This window comes from Ammodytes marinus, assembly GCF_949987685.1.
Source record: "Ammodytes marinus genome assembly, chromosome: 10".
Classification (NCBI taxonomy): Eukaryota; Metazoa; Chordata; class Actinopteri; order Uranoscopiformes; family Ammodytidae; genus Ammodytes; species Ammodytes marinus.
The window spans coordinates 25,124,175-25,146,639 of record NC_137214.1 but is presented as its reverse complement, the minus strand read 5'-3'; the positions used below and the strand labels follow the sequence as shown (position 1 = coordinate 25,146,639).

Sequence of the window (22,465 nt, the reverse complement as noted above, 5' to 3'; positions counted from 1 at the left end):
CGTGTTGCTGGGTTTAGCTATAGCCTACTTTGGCTACATTTCGTTTTGCATTGGGCTACCTCACAACTTTGACCACAGTGAAAGCGTCTATGGTGTTGACTGTGTTGGGTTATCCAACTGGAGCACAACTAAATAAATAAATAAATAATGTTAATAAAGAGAACCGTCACTATACAACGCCTTTGAAGAATATATGACCATGTATTGACTTATTTTGAATAGCCTAAATGAATGTGAGAACATTGGATAGGCTAATGCATGCACACTTTGTAGAATATGTTAGCCCCGAGAAAACTTGTCTTGTTAATACATTTCTTGGCAATAAAACACTACTTTAATTAAAATGTTACTTTTGCGTACCAAGTATGCAACCGAGTGTAGGTTCAGCGAACTGCAAGTTGGCATTTTCCGCCTTGGAACACAGCTGCCTTCCTTCTCCTTCCACCATTTTTGATATCCAATATATCCAAACTGTTTTTAGAAATAGTCTCCATAAATATACATGATTTGGAATACAGGGGTCAAAGCATAGCGACTGGCACTGAATCCTGTTTATATGGCTTGGTCTTTCCTGGAATCAATTTCTAAATTGTCTTCCCGTCAGGTGCTGAACCTTGAGCGTGTGAAGGCGCTGGAGACATGGCTGCAAACAACCAATACAAAGCTATCTCAAGTGAACGGCCAGAGGAAGTATGGAGGACCACCTGAGGGTGAGAATGGCTGCTTTGCTCATACACTAACCTTTACACAATACTGAAACCAACTCATTAGAGAAGGAGGAAGGACATACAGTGGATACAGATCCCATCACTTTTGCAAACTGTATTTTAGTTGTGGTTTTTAAAGCACTCTTTGCTAAATATGTTAGTTAATAAGTACAGTTACAATAACCTGCAATGACAATGTGAAAATAGGTTCTTTCTTACACAAGTTGCACATTTTAACAAATGTCTTGTATAAGTAATTCGGGCCTTTGCTGTGGAACTCCAAATTGTAGTCAGGTGCGACCTCTTAGCTCTCATTAACTTATCCTGAAGATGTGTTGAGAACTTGATTGGAGTCCGCAGTATAAGGTCCCAAAATACACACTGCATTTCAGGAGAAGAATAAATAAGACATGGACTCCAATGAACTCTGTAGATCTCACCACTGTGCCCAGGGTTTGTCCCCAGGTTAGGGTGCTTCTTTGTATGCTGTCAGTATGTGGCACATACTCACAGCCTGGCTGAGCCTGCTCGCTACACTCACCCTATTAAGATTTCTTGTAAGCAAATTTCCGAGCTCAATGGAACGCAGCATAAGACAACCATTTGTACTACTTCATTTCAAATGCTACTGCACAATTGATTCTTAATATTTGTAACATATTGAGGAATCCACCATTTTGTGCTCTGTTTTGATGATAATATATTTTTTAAATCCAACAATGATTCTTATTCGGTGATTAACCAACTCCAGCCTTATCCTTTTTAACAGAAGTTGTAAAAGATAAGCTTGATTGTTTATTTTTTTGATTCTTCACTTGACCTGATAATAGAAATGTATCAAATAAACCGTCAACATCACTCACTCCCATGTCCTGTCTGTTGCTACTGTCAGGTTGGGAGGGTCCGGCCCCAGGAGGTCGCTGTGAGGTGTTTATCAGTCAGATCCCTCGTGATGCCTACGAGGACCTGCTGATCCCGCTCTTCAACTCTGTGGGGCCGCTCTGGGAGTTCCGTCTCATGATGAACTTCAGCGGGCAGAACCGCGGCTTTGCCTACGCCAAGTACGGCTCAGCCGACCTAGCTACCGACGCCATCCGCCTGCTGCAAGGCCACATGCTGGAACCTGGCTTCCGCCTCAGTGTGCGCCGCAGCATAGAGAAGAGGCACCTGTGTATGGAAGACCTGCCAGCCGCCACCAAGCAAGAGGACCTTCTGCAGGTACAACAGCTGTGTGGCTTGTATTGGTGATAGAAACATCATTTTCTGAACTAGCCTGGGCCACTCCACTGGCCCCTTGTGTTGGACAGGTAATGTTTGATCCACAAAGGCCTGGAGTTTGTTTGTTAAAATCCACTTAACATAAATATAAAAAAGAAAACATTGCCTTCATGGTACACACTCTACCCACTCCGAGCCACTGGGATGCCTCAATAATTAGTTTTTATCTGTTTCAGCGACCCTTAGCTAGAAATGTGGAGTAAACACAAAACCTAAATTTGAAAAGTAAGAACACAGGTACAAGCTATTGTAACTAAAGTTTGCTCCCAGGTGCTGCGCGTCCTGACAGATGGGGTGGAGAGGGTGTCTCTGAAGGCAGGACCCGGTATAGAGGGGATGTCTGCTATAATCGCCTTCTCATCCCACCACTCTGCTTCAATGGCCAAGAAGGTGCTGGTGGAAGGTAGGGAAGCTCCTGTTGATGCAGATGGACTGACACATCAGTGTACAGCCGATTATATGGTTCCATTTGATATCATGCAGACTTTTTGATTTTTTTAATCATAGATCGACATTTTTAAAATGATCATAAAACATATGGAAAATTAGTGAAGATCTCTCAAAGTGGGCTTGTGATAATCTGTACATTATTACATGTTAAAGCAGGGTTTTTCCTGGCTCAGAATGGGCCTTTGGGGGGTCAGTACGCCACCAACTTTTTTTGGGGTCGCGACTATGTGCAACAGTAAAGGCAAACGGTTTGTGTATTTTAAGAGGGTGTGGGGTTGGGAGAGGGCAGTTTCTGTCCAGATAAAGAGCATTTCAGTCAGCCTGTCAATCACTGCGTTACCATGGAGCTCACTGACACTTATGAAATCACAATAAACAACCTGTAGATATGAAGTCAAAATACTAATAATGACTAGGCCTACCTATTTAATACTTTAATTGTTTCTAATTGATCTAAACCATGGAAATTGCAAGAAGGTAGGGCTGCTCAATTATGAAAAAATCATAATCATGATTATTTTGAGTAATCACATTGTTATCACGATTATTAAAGACAGTTAATCATTGATTTGAGAACATTATGCATTTATTTTCCTTTTAACAAGGTTTTTTCTAATAACACCATGACTTTGGACTTTAAACAAAGGCCTAATTGAACTGAAAACAAGGAGAATAGAAATAGGCTAAATAAGTGAAACATATTTTTAATAATTGAATAAAATAAAAATGTCAAAATAAAAATAACCAGTTGTAAATGGTGTTGATAGGGCACGTCTTTTGATAACATTAAATGTAAGGGCATGATTTATTTATGTCAAGGAGCAGGGTGGATAGGCAGTTGCATTGTAGTGTTGACAGTTGTGGTGGCAGGAGTTAAGGAGCTTTAAACTTCCTGTTTTTTTATTCATTCATTGATTGCTTGGTCAGTCATAGACCACTATGATTCGACTTCCGCGCGTGACATATCTTGCACATTATTTTAGTTTGTTGTGAGTCTGAAGTGTTTTCAGACAACACAATTAGTCTTAGGCCAGGACACACCGGTCCGACTACCCGAAAATGGAGTCTGCCGTTTCAGGCAGCTCCAGTCTGCCCGTCGCGGCCCAAAAAGTGCCAAGAACACACCGAGCCGACTACTGACTTTCCGTACGTTCTGCGCTTGCGCGGGACGTAATGTCTCCATAACAGCAGGTGGCGCTAATCTGTATTGTGGCTCAAAAAAATACGGAAGCTGGAAATGATGGGACAGCTCTCTAGACCATAAACATAGATAGAAATACGTATTTATATTTATGGACCATAAAGAGCACCATTTTTAGCAGAGTGTCGAGCATGGTGTCGAGCAGTCAACAAGGGTTGATGCATGCGAGTACTCGCTGAACGAAACAAACAAACACATTAAAACAATGGCTAACTGTTGTTAGCTGTTTGTGCTACCTGCCTCACTTCCGGGCTTCACTGATTCGCTAGCCCTCCACTAGGGCTGCACAATATATCGAATTTTCATCGCGATGACGATATTGGCTTCCCACGATGACGTGTACATGAATGTGCGATATTTTAAATGTGTGCTCAGCTGCGAAGCAAATCAATCCCTCCCCAAACCACTCGCTGATCATGTGCCTGTTCATGCTCCAACCTGGCAACCCCAGGTTCCCCGAGAGCTGTCAATCAAAGTCCAGTGGCTCCGCCCCCAAAGTGTGAACAATTTTCTGCCCGCATAGACAGAAAGCACTCCAAGAGCCGCGCGAAGAAGCAAGCTGCTGCTGCTTATCGCGCGAGCGAGAGCAGACATCTGCGCTTGTGAAATCACATACATCCCCTTGTTAGTCTCTTTTTTTGTGTGGGACCGGATTTATAACCCATTATTACATGACACTTTGCCAGGTCTGTTATCCAGCCAGACAGACCGCTGTCAAGAGTATAATGTATAGCGAACGGGTCACCTAAGGACCTACGTCATAGTTTTGATGGATAGACGTCCACAAACAGGGCTACTCGTTCAGAAAACAATGGAATACTTTTTCAACACGTCTTTGCATGTATCAGGAGAGCAGGGAACACAGGAGTCATGGTTAATGTCCGACAGGACTCCAGCAAGACGACGTGAGTACGTTTTGCTTCAGGCTGCAGCCCGCCATGTAAATGTTCGGCAGTCATTTTCTCCGTGAATTGTTATAGATTTTGGGGAATAATGCTTTGTTTGCTAGATGGAGCTCTGGTTAAGCATGTTGGCTAACAGCTGAGCCGGAGCCTTCAGTCAGCTGAAGCAGTCTAGCTGGGCGAGTAGACTATTCCACCGTTGCTAGTTCGTATCCTTGGTCGTTCCTATTTGCTGGCGTATTGAACTACGTTTTCATTACATAAGAACCTAGTGGGTTTGCAATGACTATTCCAGTTATTAGACAAGCTCCCAGGGTTGCTAATAACTCCATACAGTCAGTGCCTCAGCGTACACACGACCTGAAGCGAAGATGAAACCTGGCGTTGGGAGTAAAGGCATGAGAGGCAGCAACATTTAACTAACGTGTTGCTGAGTGTTACCTGCCACTTCCCGTCTCCGTCCTTTCAAATTAAATTCCGACATAGTAGAGCCATATAGGTTGTGATTTATTTTGACAGGGCGCAGCTCATAATATACTTATTTTAGTTATACATTGTGGGCACAATTTTATTTAGTTCAAAATCAAGTTTTATACACATCCATCATGCAGGTACAATGAATGGAGTAAAATATTTTATATTTTTGCTTTTAGGAGATGCAATGAGGTCAGGTGAGGAAACAAAGATGTGTTATTCAACAGAAATGTAGCACAAGGAAAAGTTAAAGCAGTGCTCTGTTGATTTGATTTTGAGTAAAGTTTTGGTGCAATATTTTGATTTATATTTTCTTTGTGGAAATGCATTGACTTCAGGTAAATATTTATTATATTTATGCAAATATATGTACATTATCAGTAATATTGCATAGCCGATCACATGGATATGAAAGCGCTGTTATGTTTACGTGACAATCCAATAAAAATATTTTACTCACTACAATTACTGAATAATCGTGGTAAAATATCGTGATATCAATATTGACCAAAATAATCGTGATAATCATTTTGGGCAATATCGTGCAGCCCTACCCTCCACCAATCAAATTGCATCAACTGAAAGACTGCCCGCCGCCGATTGAACATGTTCAATCGGCTCAAAAGAAGCCCGATGACTTCTACGACGACCGACGTCACGGCACACACCAAACAGATTTGTGTCCCCGCCCCTTCCAGACTCTCCGACGGCGATTATCGGGCCGGTGTGTCCTGGCCTGTACCTTTTTTTATTCTCTCTGGACCAGCCGACAGCTAAACCATCAGATGAGGGTGGGGCCGAGCAAGCGCGCGGCTCGGCTGAAAGGGTTCGCTGCATTTAAAGGCCTGAATGCCCCGGCGTGCAGAACAAAGATAGTTTAATAACGATTATTTTGTTTTCATGATTGAGGTAAGCCGTAATGGGAATCAAAAATTAAATTCAAGTTATTGCCCAGCCCCTCAAGAAGGATGCCTTAAATTGGGCTGAATTTGGAGAGGTTTTAAATAACTATATTTATTCTCAATCTTTATCATTTTGGCGCTCCTGATTTTCCTTTGGCGCTGGATAAATCCGCTTTGGCGCGCGCCAAAACTTTCTCTATGCAGGAAAAACCCTGCATGTTAAAGCAACAGCTGCAACACAAAAGCCACTTTGATAGGACAACACATCGTATGAATCATCTTTTTTTATTTATTTGATAATTATCACATATGACACAATTACTATTATCAGGGTGTCCGCGGAAGTCTTAAACAGTCTTAAATTAATGTATCTAAAATTAAGGCCTTAAAGTCTTAAATTCATTAAAAATGTGATATGCTGGTCTTAAATACATTACTCAAAGGTCTTAAATTTGTCGGGGCAGGACTATTCAATGTTATATATATTTTTTCTTCCGCGACTTTCCGAGAAGGAGATGTAGAGAGGCTACTTTCTTACTAACTGCTCATATAAAAGTCCGACACTGTGTGTGGCTGTGATCCGCATATAAACGTAGCATAGAAGAAGAATGTGTGTCCCCTGCCTCCGAATTTGAAGTCGGTCGCGTGAAAGCAAGAAAGGGGAGAACGACCCAGGGAAATGCATGCCCTGCTATTATAAATTCAGTGAGAGGTGGAGGGTGGACGACAAATATCATGGCTGGCTTTATTCACCCCGTGACCACACACTGCCGCTACTCCGTAGGTGTGCAACCACCCGCCCGCTGGCGATGTAGGTAGGCTACTGACCCAAACACAAATCACACAGAAACAAACGGATTTATTGTGTTTAGTAAAAATGTTTATGTTTAAATATTAATTGATAGCTGCTCATCAGACGGTCATTCGGGTCGCGTTGCCGTGAGCTCATAGAGTGAGACGCGAGTCTCTGCTTCTCTCTGTCTGTCGCTTTCTTTCTCTCCACTCTGCCCTCCCTCTCTGACGGCTAGTTAAGAACTATTGCCGATCGTCCCGTTAATCGCAGACAGTAGCCTACATTTCCATCACCATTCGGTACAACCCTAATACCCGCAGTTTATTAACCTGGCTGCCTGCAACAATATGAAGAAAATAAAACATTTCGCCAATTACCACAGGTCCCGTTGCCATCCCCCAGTTATGCAAACCTGTATGCAGTAGCCTATCCTATGCCTACTTTACAGTAGCCTATTTCCCGATTTTGAAAGTGCAAAAACATTCACCGGTGGAACCAATTTTTAAATAGTTTCTGCCATAAGTTCTGAAAAATAAAGTTAATGGACTAAGTTTGTTGTTTATTGAATAAGTAGGCTAATTAAAATTTGAATGACATTCTTCCCCATAAATTACCAGATTTTTGTATTTCATTCTAATACTGCATGCTGCAGCTAACATTTTCTTTATTGATTAAACTGTTCTTGTGACTCGATTAATCAGAAAATGTCAATCAATTGATACAGCTCTATAATAGGTTGAAAAGGTGGTAATGATGGGTTTTCACGTTGCCTTTACAGTGATCTCTTATATTTATTTGATGGTAAATGCGGGGGGACATTGTCTTCATTCAGACTGCTGAAATTTTTTTTTTTTTCTGTAATTAGACAGCAGTTGTTAGCTAAAGTGCATTGAATATTTGATATTCAAACTTAAAGGCCTACTTCACCGGTTTGAATATGAAGGTGTATTGAATTCTGAGATCCTATGTAGTATAAATGTGCGAAAAAAAATTGAAATCGGTTCATCCTAGCCTGAGAAAAGGCAGAAAGAGTGTTTTTTTTAACCCTATATTTCTCTTTCTCGTGACATCACAGAAAGAGAAATATAGGGTTAAAAAAACTTACTTTGTAAATATTACTGTGATGTCACAGTAAAAGACATCACAGTAATATTTACAAAGTAAGTTTTTTTTTAACCCTATATTTCTCTTTCTGTGATGTCACGAGAAAGAGAAATATAGGGTTAAAAAAAACACTTTTTCTGCCTTTTCTCAGGCTAGGATGAACCGATTTCAATTTTTTTCGCACATTTATACTACATAGGATCTCAGAATTCAATACACCTTCATATTCAAACCGGTGAAGTAGGCCTTTAATAAAACTCTACAGAGCATATACTGTAGTGTAGTTTGTAGATTTGCCAAGGTATTGGTGTTCATTAGCGGTCTTAAAATGTGCAGATACCCTGAGAGAGGCTACTTTCTTCCTAGCTTCTGATATAAATGAGTATCACTTTATGTTCAATAAACAGACAAAAAGTAAACTTGAATGAGTCTCATTGAGTGACACACAAGCTATGCTTGGGTTGTAATACAGCTGGACCCCCCAAATATCGCCTATATGTATTGTGTTTTAGGTCTTAAATTTCATTCAAGGTGGTATTAAAAAGTCTTAAATTTGACATGCTGAAACCTGCAGATACTCTGATTATCTTATCTTAAGATACAAGCATTTAAAAAAGAATTCCAGCTAGTGAGCTTGTGTGGAAAATAAGCTATTATTGTGTCCTCTTCTGTTTGTCTCCAGCGTTCAAAAAAGAGTTTGCGCTGACTATCTCCATCAAGTGGCAGTCGGCAGTGAAGCCAGGCCTGAACGAGCCACCGCAGAAACCCTCCAATAGCCTCCTGCCATTTCCCCTGAATCCTCCGCGTCACGCCCTCTCCTTTCCAAGGCCCTCTCTCCTGCCTCCTCGTCTGGCTCGCCCTCCATCCATCCCTCCGGGTTTCTGCAAAGCAGTGGGAGGCCGCACTACCCCCCAGAGCCAGCCACCTCCCCCCACATCCTCCCCACCCCAGGGGCATCCACCTCCCCCCACATCCTCCCCACCTCAGGGGCATCCAGTGTCTGCAGGCTCCCCCATGGTGTTCCTGGGTATGATGTGTGAGGCCACTGGAGTTGGCCAGCCGCTCTATGAGATGCACTACAGCCACACCGGGCTGGATGGATACCTATGCTTCACCTATAAGGTGTGTATCCCGGGGATCACCATGGCCTTCAACGGAATGGTCATGCTCCTGCCAGGACCTTCTGCCTCCACCGTGCTGGAGGAAGCTCAGCGGGCCGCAGCCCAGCAGGTCATCCAGAGGATCTACAATAATCAGCTTGCCTGACAAGCTTATTTATGCTATGCATGCTTTTATTAGAGTAGTAGACTTGTTTGTGTTGTTTGAACTATATATTTTTTATGTTATACTATTTGTTTGTATTATGCATGCATTTTATTGTGTGTTACTGTTGGATTGGTTCCTCATTTTAATTAAATGAGATTTAACTAATGTGTGATTGTGTGGCTTTACATACATATGGTAATGTGTGATTGTGTGGCTTTACATACATATGGTATGAAGGATTATTGGAAACTCTTAATTAAGGTGACTGACTAATCAATGCTTTAAAAATGTGGGCGTCGCCAGCAGGAAGCAAGAAGCTTTGCTGTTATCAACCTTTTTATTTGCATGCAGCTAATTCTTTGAACAGTTTTGATTTGCTAAACCTGGATGAATATCAGTATTATGCTCTTTATTTTGAAATTAGGCTAAATGAGTGAGGTAAAATCATAATCAAGTGTTAATAGGATTTGCAAACCATGTATTATATAACATTAGATCTAAAACCAGTGAGTGATGGTAAAATAAAAAAGTGTAGTTTAATACAAGTGAGGTATTTTTCATCACGTTCCTTGACAAAGCAAGCACACAACTTTAGATCAAAATCAATAGTTTTTAATATTGAGAAATGTGTTTATTCCAGATACTTGACAGTACAGGTATGTTTGATGAAGGTAGAAGTGAAAAGAGTTAAACAGCCGATCCTCTAATTGGTTCAGGAAGTGAGTAAATGTTTGTAACAGTTTCCCGTCCTCGGTCCTCCTGAAGCATTTCTGGAGGAATGCTGCTCTGAAAGTGGATTTTTGTAATGAATCATTTTAAGACCAAACTGATCTCCAGCAGCTGTCTTTGACTTCAATAATGTGTTCCCTCAGAGCACACTATTATACAATGGTGACACTGAAAGCAACAACATAATCCAAAGTACGTTACATTTTGTTTGAACAGGAACATATTTCCTGAATGGTGTTCTTTTAAGAAGCATATCGAGTTAAACACCATTCCAGTTGGCTTCATTGTTTGCAAAAGAACAACATAATATCTGTCTATGAGGCTGCTATGAAAATGGTTGGATGTGTGTTTTCAGGTCTGCATGATGTCCAACATGCTCAAAAGAGGACTGGAAAGAAATCTGCATTGTCTGTTTGAAGCAGGTGATGTCGGTAACCATGACGGTGTGGCTAAGCCTCAGAGGTTCTCCTCTTAACCTCAGCTATAAGATCTGCTCTGGAAATGTCAACCTGTGGAGAGAAAGAGAGGAGGGTTTAGTCCTGCAACCAAATCTACTCTATGGTCTAATGTAGAGGAAGGCTACCGTTCCCGGTTTTTCTGCTTGTAAATAAAAGGTAAAGCGTGTGGGAAAAAAAAGATTGAATTCAGACGGTCTTTTGTATCAGTGTTTATGTACGTGACAGCAGGGATACAGTGTGGTTATTCTACATCAATTGTACCTCCTCTCTGCTGGACACAACGCGCAATTTAACCACTCCATCCTTCAGCTCCTGTTCTCCCAGTATGGCCACCAAGGGGATCCCAGACTCTTCACAGTGCTGCAGCTGACTCAGCAGTTTGGGGTTCTTCTTGTACATCACCTCTGCCTGGAGAGAGACACACACACAACATTCCTCTTATTTTTAAATAGTATTAAACAGTCTATGCTAAATGAAAGCATGTTTTAAAAAGTTGGTGCCTTCGTAAAGTCACCACCAAAATAGGGAGTTGTGTAATTTATCTATAAAACATTTTTTACACTAACTATAATTGGTGTGGGAGGAGACATTTTGGATTGAGTAAAAAAAGTAATTCTAATACTATAATAATAGACAGCAATTACTAAATGGAGGTTAGCCGACAAAACGGGAGATACAACTAGTAATGTCAGTAGAGACCATACTAAACACTCTCACACACCTTAATACCAGCAGCCCACAGCTCAGAGAGCAGTTTGAGTCTCTCCTCCAGCAGGTTCTTCTGAGCCGACACCACCATCACCTGAACCTCTGTGGTACGAACCTTCTCCGCTGCGGCCTGTATAACGCAACACTGTTACAGTCTGGAGAACTACACAGACGTTACAGATGTAAAATTGGCAGACAGTAGCCAAGACATTACCTCTGCCTTTTGCTCCATGATGGAGAATATCCTCTCGATGCCGATGCTGACGCCCACACACGGCACCTTCCTGCCCTTGGGGTCAAACATGCCCACCAGGCCGTCGTACCGCCCGCCTCCGGCCACACTGCCCACGCTCACACTCTCCTCTGAAGCCGCACCGTTCTGGGCTTCAGGGGACACGGGGGCCACCACTGTCTGACTCAGCACCCCCTCATAAATCACTCCTGTGTAATAGTCCAGACCACGCGCCAGACTGAGGTCAAACACCACCTGTTAAGTAGAAAAAAAGTAGAAGTTAAGATGTAACAAAGTGTAAAAAAGAGAAATATCATCCATCTTTGTTATGCGATGTGTGAATAACAAGCATGGCTCACCTTGTCTGTGACCTGGAAGAGCTGCAGGTAGCTGAAGAGCAGTTTCATGTCAGTCAGGCCAGCACAGGCCTGTTTACTCTTAGACATTTTGGCGTCCTGAAGGAGGCGCTCTGCTAAGTCCATTCCACCTACAACGTAAACAGTCGCCTATTTAAATGCCTATTAAAGCCAGCAGGCACAGAGCAACATTATGATGAATACAGGCCCAATATTCTCTCTCTTTAAGCTCCCTATTTGGCTACTGAAAAAAAAGTATTATGATTGGGATTCAATTATTAGATAAATGAAAGTAGTTCAAGTCCCACCTTGCATACTGACGTACTCCCCAATCTGGTCGGCAGCCTCCTCTGACAAGCCCTTTTCATTTACCATCTCCTTCTTTACGTCCTCCCAGGCCATCTAGGTTTGGACCATAGAAAACGTCATAAGGAGATGGGACATTCAAAGCCAGATATTGGTGAAGAGAGAACAGAGGAGTGTGGATAATCTATAATCTATGCTGTTTAAGTCTGCTAGTATGGACTTCATAACAATAGCTGACTTTGTGGAGCACCAAACTCTCTGTAAGTGAAAAGGCCTTCTCATTGAGTGTCAGGATTCGCACAATTGAGTGTGGAAGTGAAAAGTTCAGTGTGTGCACAGCAGCAGTGAGCCTGCGTACCTTGTCCAGTTTATCCACAGTTGAACAAATGGTGCGGAACTTGTCATCTGGAACACCACACACAGCAAACATGCCATCCAGGATGCGTCTGTCGTTGACCTGGAAATGGAGAAAGTGATTATACAGGCGTCACTTGATACTCATCATCATAGAGTGCAATTTTTCATCTGTGAATTTCACTGAATAGACGTGACCAACCTTTATACGGAAGTCTCCGAGGTCCAGGTCACTGAGGATTTCATGGACGATCTTCAGACACTCAGCATCTGGAATCATGGCGTCGTACTGCCCTGCTATGTCAAAATCCTGAAACACACACACACACACAAGCACATTAGTTCATGTAAGTAGTGCAGACAATGTCACAGCCCCATCTTTTGCCCATTGTGGTGGGACTCACGCATTGGTAGAACTCCCTGTAGCGTCCGCGTGTCATAGCTGGGTTGTCACGGCGGTAGACCTTAGCGATGTGGTAGCGCTTGATGTTGGTTATCTTGTTCATGGCCAGGTATCGGGCAAATGGCACCTGAAAGAGTGCAGGTCAAGGACAACACACCGCTCTTTGCTTTGATGGAGACAACAGAACATTTGGTGGTAAGACTAATAGAATAATAGTAGTGATTAATTTGTCCATTCATCCAAGTCTTATTCAATAACCAACCATTAAAAATAGTTTTTTTTTTCATTAGTAACGTTAAAGGTTTTCCCTGTGAATAAGTAACACTTTTTTTTTTCTTTCACACGATGTGAACTACAACCTTCGCCTTGGTATAAAACTTCCAACGTAAGGTGTATTAAGATGATACATAAGGGATGTACAACACATTTTTTTAAATGAAAAAGTGTCCACTTACTAGCTGGGGCTAGTAAGTGGACATGAGAAACACCTTAACAGAATTAAAACATCTTATTCTAAAAAGCAAGCCAGTTATTTAAATGAATACATGTTATTAAATGATGGTCTGATCTGTTGTTTCAGGCAGAGAGCAGTGTGTCTACTTGTGTTCCCATTTACCAACAGAAGGATACAGTGAGGTCATATCTAAGGGACAGCAGCTCTCCTCCTTGGTCTTTGAGGTCATAGATGAGCTTGGAATCTTCTCCATACTTCCCCGTCAATGTTTCCTACACACCACAGGGAGGCAACACATCTTCATGTTTGAATGTGAGATCATCTTAATACAAGTCATACACTCAGGGCATGCCAGCCGTGGTTAATCAGATTAAAGTTTGTGTGGAGGTCTACCTTTAGCTCAAACACAGGTGTGTCGATGGTCTCTGCTCCGTGGCGTTTGAAGCAGTTGATGATGGTGTTGAAGACTCTCTCTCTGATGGCCATCTGCTTGGGGTTAAAGTCCCTCGTTCCCTGAAAGAAAAAATACATTTGCTTTGTTTGTTGAGAGTTTTAGAAAGGTATTGTTCTGCAAAGGTAATGTTGCTGATATTAGGTTTCAACTGTCTTAGTTAAGACATTTTGGATTATTCAAATGTGGACTCGGACTGTAATGGTGACTGTATATATATAGGGATGGTGTGCATGCAGATGAGCTAAACAGATACATATTTTCTTGAATACCAGGTGGGACTTTGATCTTAGCAACAGATTCCTCTTTTGCTTTCTATACTTGTGTGCCTTGTATACAGAATGGGTATGAAGACAGCAGCAATGTGCTCTTACCTTTGCCGTCTTGAGGACAAACTGATGTTTGACATTGTCTCCTCCTATCTGAGCCTTCAGTTCCAGCAGTTTGGCAACCTCTTCATCAATCTGCAACACACACAAGAAGAGAAGAACCTTTTGACACTTGCTACAGCCGAGAGTGATACTGCATTGGTCACCATCAAAGAAAGATGACATTTCACTACAAGAAATGATGCCACACACACCACCAGAGGCCTACCTGAGCCACAGTGATCCCAGGGAAAGAATGCAGATATCGGGCATGTGTAGCAGTCCGACAGCCCGCCACGCCAAAACCACGGACACAAAACATCCCCAGCACGTTCATATCAGTTCACAGGAGATATAAAAACATATGGGTAAAAAAATAAATAAGTCCAGAAATTGGACAAGCCAAAGTTCAGGAGTGCATCATGGGTAAAGCAAAAATATCCAGTGTTATTGTCCAGGGCCAGCCATAGAACAGCAGCCAATCACAATGGTCGGTAGAAGGAGAACCAGGAAGTGAGTTGTGCAAAGATGTCCATGGGTGGGATTCGAGGTAGATGAAGGTGATGGTGAAGGTTGAGGCCGGCCGAGGTCATCCGGGGAAGGGCAGGAAGAACAGGAGAAAAGTGGTAAGCAACCCTATCACTAGGGGAGGGCGGGGCATGATGCATCATCAGCATCATCATCATCATCACAGCGTGGAGGATAAAACATGAGATGTACCAAGTCAATCAAAGCAGCAAGCCCAACGCAGCCCACACACACGCACGCACGCACATACTGGTCAGACACTAGAATCAAATCTATGTGTGAAGTGTATTTAGTGTGTCAAGAATTTTAGAAGAATTATTATATAATTTTCCTAAAATGTAAACCAATACAAACATTGACTCAAGATTCTTAGGACGTTTGTCTGAATAAGTAGAGAAAAGAGACATTTTGAGACTGTTCATTCGGACGATTCAGTTAAAACTAGTTCACTAAGTAGCAAGTGCACAATAACTCAGTGCATGAGGGTTAAACCATTGTCAAGATGTTTTTCCCACACAACATTTCTAAGTTCACTTTCAATGGCTTTTAGTTTGGGCTTTTAACATTGAAGTCAGCATGAAATAAATGTTCTGATTGTAGTCCAGGAAAGCTGACATAAAGACTGGCTCCTGAACGTGAGTGCTTTCAGATAAGTCTCATAAGTCACGTAGCCTACGCCTATGTGGCATTTAATGTGGCACCCATCACATCACAGGTCTGAAGAAACCTGAGGAGCAGCCATCAGCTAGCTTAACACATTGTGGATGGACACACACGTCGTCGTTTAAAAATGTAACATGAAACTTGGGCGAGTTGCCTCAAACCTTTTGCAAAATAAAAGTACCATATCCGGCTTTTGAGACGGTTGGCTTCTTTTCAGTCACTGAAGTTAACCCTAGCTACATGTAGCTAACTCAACAGCTAGCGAGTCATTGCGGTTAGCGGACAGCTCCGCTTCATGTAACGTACTGTGACGGACAGATAGCTTAGCGGTTAGCCGCTTCAGCTAAAATGAAAACACTGGTAAGAACAGAGCGACAGGAAGTCTATTCTACATGAAATGTGTGACTTCTATCTGGAATATAAAAATGGCAGGCCAAACAGCTAGTGGCCCCCACCCGGCGCATGAGGCTAGCTGTCATGCCATGTTTAGACCTCTTTTATACAGGCTATGGTTTAGACATACTGCAAACATCGCTCAAATCTACAGCAATGTCATGCTAAGTCACTTGTGAATGAATGAACACTTATATTTTCAATATAACAGGTGCCATATGTTCTACACCGTAGGTTTCTCTTTCAATTCGGCGTGTAATACCAGAAAAATAAGTTCTTATTTAAAAATGACTGCGGATAGCGTTGTTTTATTTTGGTGAACGTAATGCATGCTGAAAAGAGAAATAGCTCGTAATACAGCAGTAGTGACAAATATAAGATAATTGAAAAGAAAGTGACCCGGCGTTTTACTCTGAGGATTTTCAGTTAGCTGTATCATGCCGCCACATGTTGGGATATCGCCATAACATCACCATTGCAGATCTCTGCTAATTCGAAATACTGACCTGATCTTTGCTCGCCTTCTCTGACTTTAACTTCCGAACGACTTCGCCTTGGACTTTAATCGCCTCCTGTATCTGCGCCTTGTCTGCCATGGCTTTCTGTGATGTATTTCCACAGCAAATAATCACACCTCCAGCCACACTACAGCTGTCAAGAACAAGGAAAGGACCCGGAGCGAGAGGATACGGAAACAAGTCAATCTTCCGGTCAAAATTTTCAAAGTAAAACCAACCCAAAACCTAAAACACTTAGGCTACTGAAGGTGTGTAGTCGGCTACCAGTAGGCCTACTGTACACTAGATAACAGTGCAACCATTCTTCATTCTGACCTGCAAGATCAGTGTGACCTGTGCTACTAAGGTTGTATTTCAATTCAATGTAGGCCTATTTACATTTCAATGTAAGTAGGCTACTAATACTTTCAACAAAGCCCTAGCCTAGGTCATAGGCCTACTGTAAGATAGCCTATAAGATGTAAAGGAAAGGAAATACAGATTTAGGCCTACACAAAGAACATGTGTAGGCTGTTACACACAGTGTATCCTTAATCCAATAATGAAATCAAAGTCAAGACTTCATGGCTACAAAACCAGAATCCAAGAGTCACTGGATTATTTAAAGGAATACATTACTAATATAGGTTGTATAGTGTATATAAATACCCCCAAATGTCAATGTACAGAATATTCACATAGGACTTTCAACTCTTCAAACAAACATCTTCCTGTTCAAACAGTGACCACAGAAAGTGCAGAACCAAAGTCCACTTCATTTCACTGGAGTGAATGGAGACCTGCCATCATCATGTCTGTGAGTAGGCCTGTCATCATATTACTTTATACAGCAACTCAATAGATAGATCATGGACTGTAGGGGAATGCACCATGTTGGGTTATAGACAAAACAAGTGCAATGCGAGGAGGCCGTCAACAGTGTGATGCATGGTGTACTTTGAACTTTCAATAGTTTCACTGGCTTCGGTGCGGTTTCAGGAGTGGTCAAAACAAAAAGCAGATCAGGAAATGTTTAATTACTTGAATCAAAGGATAACTATACTGGCAGGGGTGTAGCTGGGACGTTTAAAGCTGCTGTGAATATATTACTCAGTCAGGAGGACCAACCTGAGCTTCTCATGAGTGTATGATAAAGAATGTGAGCATGAGATAATGGAATTAATGCATTACTTATTTACTATCTCTTTTATTGAGTCCGGTCCTTGAGTGCACCTGGATTTCGTTGTATGTGACAATACAAATGACAATAAAGAATCTTATCTCATCTTGAAGCAGCAGGCTTTTTTTTTACCCTAAACTCCTTCTGTACACTAGCTGCTCAGTAGCAAACAGCAGACAAAAATAGTTAGAGACTAGCTGGTGAACATAGTGGAGCATTTAGCAGCTTAACAGATGGTGGTGGAGACCCAAAACAGAGCTAAAAAGAGGAAATATTGGTCTTACATTGGCTCTGACTCTTCATGTGTCCACAGTGTCCAGTGAGCATGGAGCTGTCTCCCCCTCCCTCAGGTCTGAAAGTAGAGTACGAGACACTTTTCACCAGCGACTGCCTGCTCTTCCTCCATGAGCTGATCTCCACATTTGATGGGGAGGTGGATCAGGTAGGACAGCTGAAAGATCCCCTTTAAATGGAATACATGGGACACTTGTCTAAGTCACTTTAAGGCATCTTCTCTAATGTGCTCAGGTCCTGCGGTTACGAGCGTCCAGAAAGGTTCACTTGGACCTTTCAGGTGACCTGCCAAGCTTTCTTGAAAGCACCACACACATCAGGAGTGACCCTGAGTGGAGGGTGCTACCAGTCCCTCCCAGGCTCCAGAGGAGACATGTCGATATTGGGGATCTGGCTCCTTGCGATACTCAACGCTTCATAAATGCTCTGCTGTCACCTGCACAAGGAATACAGGTACCGCCATCTTTGATTCACCCGTGACCAGCATTCTCAACCATCTCAATTTACTGCTATATACGAATAAGGATTGTTTTTTCTTCTTGTTCTGAACCAAATTGTCAACATTTCCTTGACCATCACCTTTAATAGTAGAAAAAAAAAAGATGTTAACCTTCTAACCCACAATAGTGTGTCTGTAATTAATAACCTCTCATTGGTTTTGGCAGGTTGACTTTGATGACGGGAACTGCCCTACATATCACAACCAGATCAAGGGCATTCATAATGTTTATAAGGCAGTTCACAACCAGTTCTACAGTAAGTGGTTTACTTTGAATTGATTCCCATGTTGGTACAGCTACACAGTATTGTACATTAACAAGAATATGTGTGTGTGTGTGTGTGTGTGTGTGTGTGTGTGTGTGTGTGTGTGTGTGTGTGTGTGTGTGTGTGTGAAACAGAGTAAACATGACAGTATTCATACTCTCCTGTGCCATTCACCCCACCTCCTTCCTTATGTTGACAGATGTTCCACACCTATCCCAGGCTCCAGTGTTGATGCTTCGGCCGCGTGCCTGGAACATGGTGGAGCACAACTTGATGGTAGTATAGCATTTGCTAGACTACAGGTCATTGTACTCAACCTACACTGGTTAGGAAGGATACATTGTGGTGCGACAATGTTTTCTGGGTTTTAGCTCCTATTTGTGGCATTCGAAAATGTTCAATTGGCTTCTCCTAGTTGGATTATTATAAAAAGACAACGTGTTGGAAACTGCGATTGTCTCAATTTTCTGCATACAAACCTCTGTTATATGTAAGGAAACAGTCCACGCGTTACTAATTCTTACTCTGTGGCTGTTTGTCAGGTGGAGGGGAAGGAGGCTCCTGGTCCTCTCTTTGACTTTGGCCTACTCATGTTTCACTGTGGAAAGACACTGTTTGAAAACAAGAGTGGACCCTTTTTCTACCTCTCAAAAGTAACACACACACACACACACATACACACACACACACACATACACACACAGTTACCCAAGTGACCAAATGATGTGTGTAATACATGGATGTAATATTGTCACCAGGACACTTAACTTTGTCTCCTTGTTTCTTTTCCAGGTGGAGAGCTTCATGGAGGCCAGACTATGGAACAATATATTTGTCTGGACACAACAGAAGGTCTGCACGTGTGTCAGTAGCCTCGTTCGACTTGGAGCCGTCTTGCTCAGACCTGCGCAACTATGACGCTCGTCTTGCTGAGCGCACAACAAAAATGCTGCAAAAATGCTGTGCGCTCAGCAAGCCGAGCGTCATAATTGCGCAGGTCTTAGCAAGACGGCGACATCTCAAACAACAAGGCTAATGTTTATGCACATATCAGCCAGCCACCTTTCTGATGATGTCATCAATCATCTTTTCATTTTATTCCATACTATACCTAAGCTTAGTGAGATGATTCACCAACACATTCTCATTCCATGCACACACGCTCACCCTGGTGTCCAGAGGTTATTTTGCCAATTATTTTAAGCCCCCCTTTAAGCCAAATCTTACCACCTCCTTATTTCCAAAGGCAAGGTGATTTAGAAAAAGAGCACCTGAACTTACAGCTTTAAATAAGATATTTTGTTTCAAATTTCTACTTTTTTGTTTTCAATTTCCATTTCATTTTGTTTTATTTCTTTTTCTTTTAATGTTTATGAATGCCCTGATTATCACCAGGAGTAGGATAGTAGCGATCACTCGTGTGTAGTTAATCCTGAGTGAATCTGTGTGTTTGTGTAGCTGGGCCTGCCGCTGGGCTGTATCAAGGCCACCGTGCTTATTGAAAACGTTTTAGCAGCATTTGAGATGGAGGAGATTCTGTACGAGCTGCGAGACCATTCAGCAGGACTCAACTGTGGCATCTGGGATTACTCTGCCTCCTTTGTCAATAAATTTGGTGAGACAAATATTCTGTCTTTAAGCTCCTCCCAAAAAAAACAATGTGTTTGCCCGCTGTGTGTCGCCTTAACTAAGTTCATAAACGGGTTGTTCAAATTGTACGCCAAGGACACATTATGAAAGAAAGAGCCATCTCTTATTAGGGTCAATGGGTCATCATGTGTGTGTCTCTCCCAGGACACAGACAGGCCTTCCTGCTGCCCGACCGCAGTAAATATGTCAACATGGAGAAGCGTTTCCTGCGCAGCTACATGGACCTGCTGGTTCAGACGTGTCATCGGAGGGGAGCGCTGGCCACCGGAGGCATGGCCGCTCTGCTGCTGCCTCAGGACATAACCAGTGACTCACACCAGAGAGTGATGGCTACTGTCACCAGGTATAGGAACATCACTCACATGCTCAAAGTCCAGAATACAAAAGCATTGCCAGGAATGACTAGGATGGACACCACTTTAAAGGTGCTCTATGTAACTTCTTCTAATATGTAACTACTTCTCTGACATACCCAGTCAGAGAAGTGAGCATTTTCTAAAATACATTCTCATATCTGATAAACAAACTTTCCTCACAAGAAAATTGGAGGGAAAAAAAATGCTGACAACAATACTTCTGTACTTTTCTGTAACCTTTCTGATGGCAGGTCTTTTACTTGTAATGGAGTACTTTTTACTTGATTAAATGATCTGAATACTCCATTGCTGCACATAGCAGCTCAATTAAAGTCTAGCAGATGTCAGTCACTCTGAACTGGTGAGGACAAGATCATTTTTGCATTTTTAAATATATTAAGCGCTGGGACACTCTTTTCTCCCACGTCTTTAGGCTAAAGTTGCTGGAGATTGAGGCGGGCGTGGACGGTTTCATGGTGTATGACCTGAGCTTTATTGAGCCCATGCAGAAAGTAAGCACTTGATCACAGGAAATGTGAAGCTCTACAGACATGCAGTGACTACGAATGACTTAAGCGTTCTGTTCATGGTAAATTCTTCATCCTTTCCAGCTCTTCAAGCTCCACTCTGAAGGTGATAACCAGCTTCAGCAGCTTCGCAATGATGTCACTGTGACTCCTGATGACCTGCTGTCAATGCCTGCGGTCAGTCCTACACTTGCACCAGGATATCTTGTAAAGCAGTTTCATTTGAACATAACTACCCTATTCATTCAGATTAAACTATTGGTTCAACCCTTCAATTTCCAAACAGAGGCTATAACGTCTTGGCTGCCTCCAGAACAATTTATAATTATTTCTCATTTATTCTTAATAGTAAAGTAAAATGAAACATTTTGATGTTTTTTTCCCCCTAGGGAGGAGTCACCCTCTATGGTTTGAAGTATAACATTGCCGTTGGTGTCCTCTTCATCAATGCTTGGCTATCAGGTACATGTACATTCACCTATTCTTGGTGTCCTCATTTTAGGGAATAGACAGGATGAAGAGAGGCAGGGCAGGAACTCAGTCCTATCATGGAGATTGTTTAACATGCTCTGTTTGTTTCTTAGGTAACGGACACTTTTTCTACAGAGGCCAGGTGGAAGATTCAGCCACAGCAGAGATTTCCAGATCACAGGTGAGCTCCAACTTTAGCATACCCCTTGAAAACCATTGTAAATGGACCCTTTACATTGTTTTGCTTCATTCACCCACACGTGTGTATGTGTTTGTGTGTGTGTGTGTGTGTGTCAGGTGTGGCAGTGGATCCGCCATCAGACTCGGCTGGAGGACGACAGCAGGGTGGTGAGCAGGCAGCTGGTGTGTGACCTCATGAAGGAGGTCATGATGGAGCTTGGTGTTCTCTGTCACACTGTAAAGTAAGCACACACTCCTTATGGGACAATCCTGATGTGGAAATGTGTCAATCATAATAAATCACTGTCTCCCGTGGGGGTTTAATTGTATGTTAGTTTGTTTTTTATTCATCATCTATATCCGTGCAGATACTATACTGCTATTCTCTTTGTCTGTCCGTCTTCTTCAGGGCTGTACAGCGGTTACACACAGCAGCAGACATGTTCCTGGAGGTGGTCCTGAAGAGAGACTTCCCAGAGTTCATCACCACCTACTTGAACCAGGACCACACCTTCCTCAGCTCCCAGAGCGCTGGACAGGTGGACACAGACAAGCCCCAATCCAAACTGTGAAGGGTCAACCTGGAAAATGGCCTCATCTATCTACTGTATATCACACTTTGGGCTTCCAGAAAGTGCAATGGAATTTGATCGGTTAAAGGTACAATTTGTAGAATTGATTGGCATGTTTGCAGAACAGACTTGGTAGAAATTGAGAATAATGTTCATTAGTCTATATAGTTTAAATAGTGTATCATTGCTTAAAAATCATCTGTTTGTTCCCGTAGAATGAGCCTTTTATATATACATAGGAATGAGGCGCTGCCATGTTCCAACAGCAGCACAGAATGGACAACTTCACAGCCTTATGTGTTTTTATATATTAAGTGTGTCCACCGAAAATGTATTACTACTATACAATAAATAACTAAATACATCTTCACCTCATCACTCGCTATTGTGGAAAGACTTGAGGCAGTGGTGGATGATGCCATCTTTATAGCAAGTAGCTTGTCATTAAAGGCCACTGTAGCTTCTTTAAATGTGGGGTTATCAAAAGAGCATT

General features: G+C 42.2%; 3 protein-coding genes across 4 annotated transcripts; 2 read left to right on the top strand and 1 right to left on the bottom strand.

Annotated features, from left to right (window-relative positions):
- Window positions 1-556: 556 nt before the first annotated feature.
- On the top strand, window positions 557-9,077 carry dnd1 (DND microRNA-mediated repression inhibitor 1; the record flags this gene model as incomplete). The annotated part of the gene is made up of 4 exons (XM_080036094.1): window positions 557-710; window positions 1,600-1,925; window positions 2,256-2,388; window positions 8,494-9,077. 4 exons carry the CDS (start codon window positions 557-559, stop codon window positions 9,075-9,077), a joined length of 1,197 nt encoding a protein of 398 aa, XP_079892220.1.
- Window positions 9,078-9,679: 602 nt separating this feature from the next.
- Window positions 9,680-16,137, bottom strand: hars (histidyl-tRNA synthetase). 2 transcript variants are annotated; one of them, XM_080035376.1, is made up of 14 exons: window positions 15,987-16,121; window positions 14,126-14,538; window positions 13,903-13,992; window positions 13,471-13,590; window positions 13,254-13,349; window positions 12,625-12,750; window positions 12,423-12,530; window positions 12,225-12,323; window positions 11,869-11,962; window positions 11,564-11,691; window positions 11,187-11,459; window positions 10,986-11,102; window positions 10,526-10,672; window positions 9,680-10,315 (listed from the first exon to the last, which is right to left on the bottom strand). In XM_080035376.1, the coding sequence occupies exons 2-14, from the start codon at window positions 14,231-14,233 to the stop codon at window positions 10,256-10,258; spliced, it is 1,566 nt and encodes a 521-aa protein (XP_079891502.1). In that variant the 5' UTR covers window positions 14,234-14,538; window positions 15,987-16,121; the 3' UTR covers window positions 9,680-10,255. The 2 variants fall into 2 exon arrangements, with proteins under 2 accessions (XP_079891502.1, XP_079891503.1); XM_080035377.1 differs by lacking the exon at window positions 14,126-14,538 and having other exon boundaries at window positions 9,681-10,315; window positions 15,987-16,137.
- A 1,345-nt stretch (window positions 16,138-17,482) lies between these two features.
- On the top strand, window positions 17,483-21,972 carry ugl (ureidoglycolate lyase; the record flags this gene model as incomplete). The annotated part of the gene is made up of 14 exons (XM_080036092.1): window positions 17,483-17,599; window positions 17,686-17,904; window positions 18,117-18,207; window positions 18,416-18,492; window positions 18,759-18,869; window positions 19,009-19,068; window positions 19,675-19,831; window positions 20,011-20,209; window positions 20,656-20,734; window positions 20,834-20,926; window positions 21,139-21,211; window positions 21,334-21,401; window positions 21,518-21,642; window positions 21,810-21,972. The coding sequence occupies 14 exons, from the start codon at window positions 17,483-17,485 to the stop codon at window positions 21,970-21,972; spliced, it is 1,632 nt and encodes a 543-aa protein (XP_079892218.1).
- Window positions 21,973-22,465: the final 493 nt, after the last annotated feature.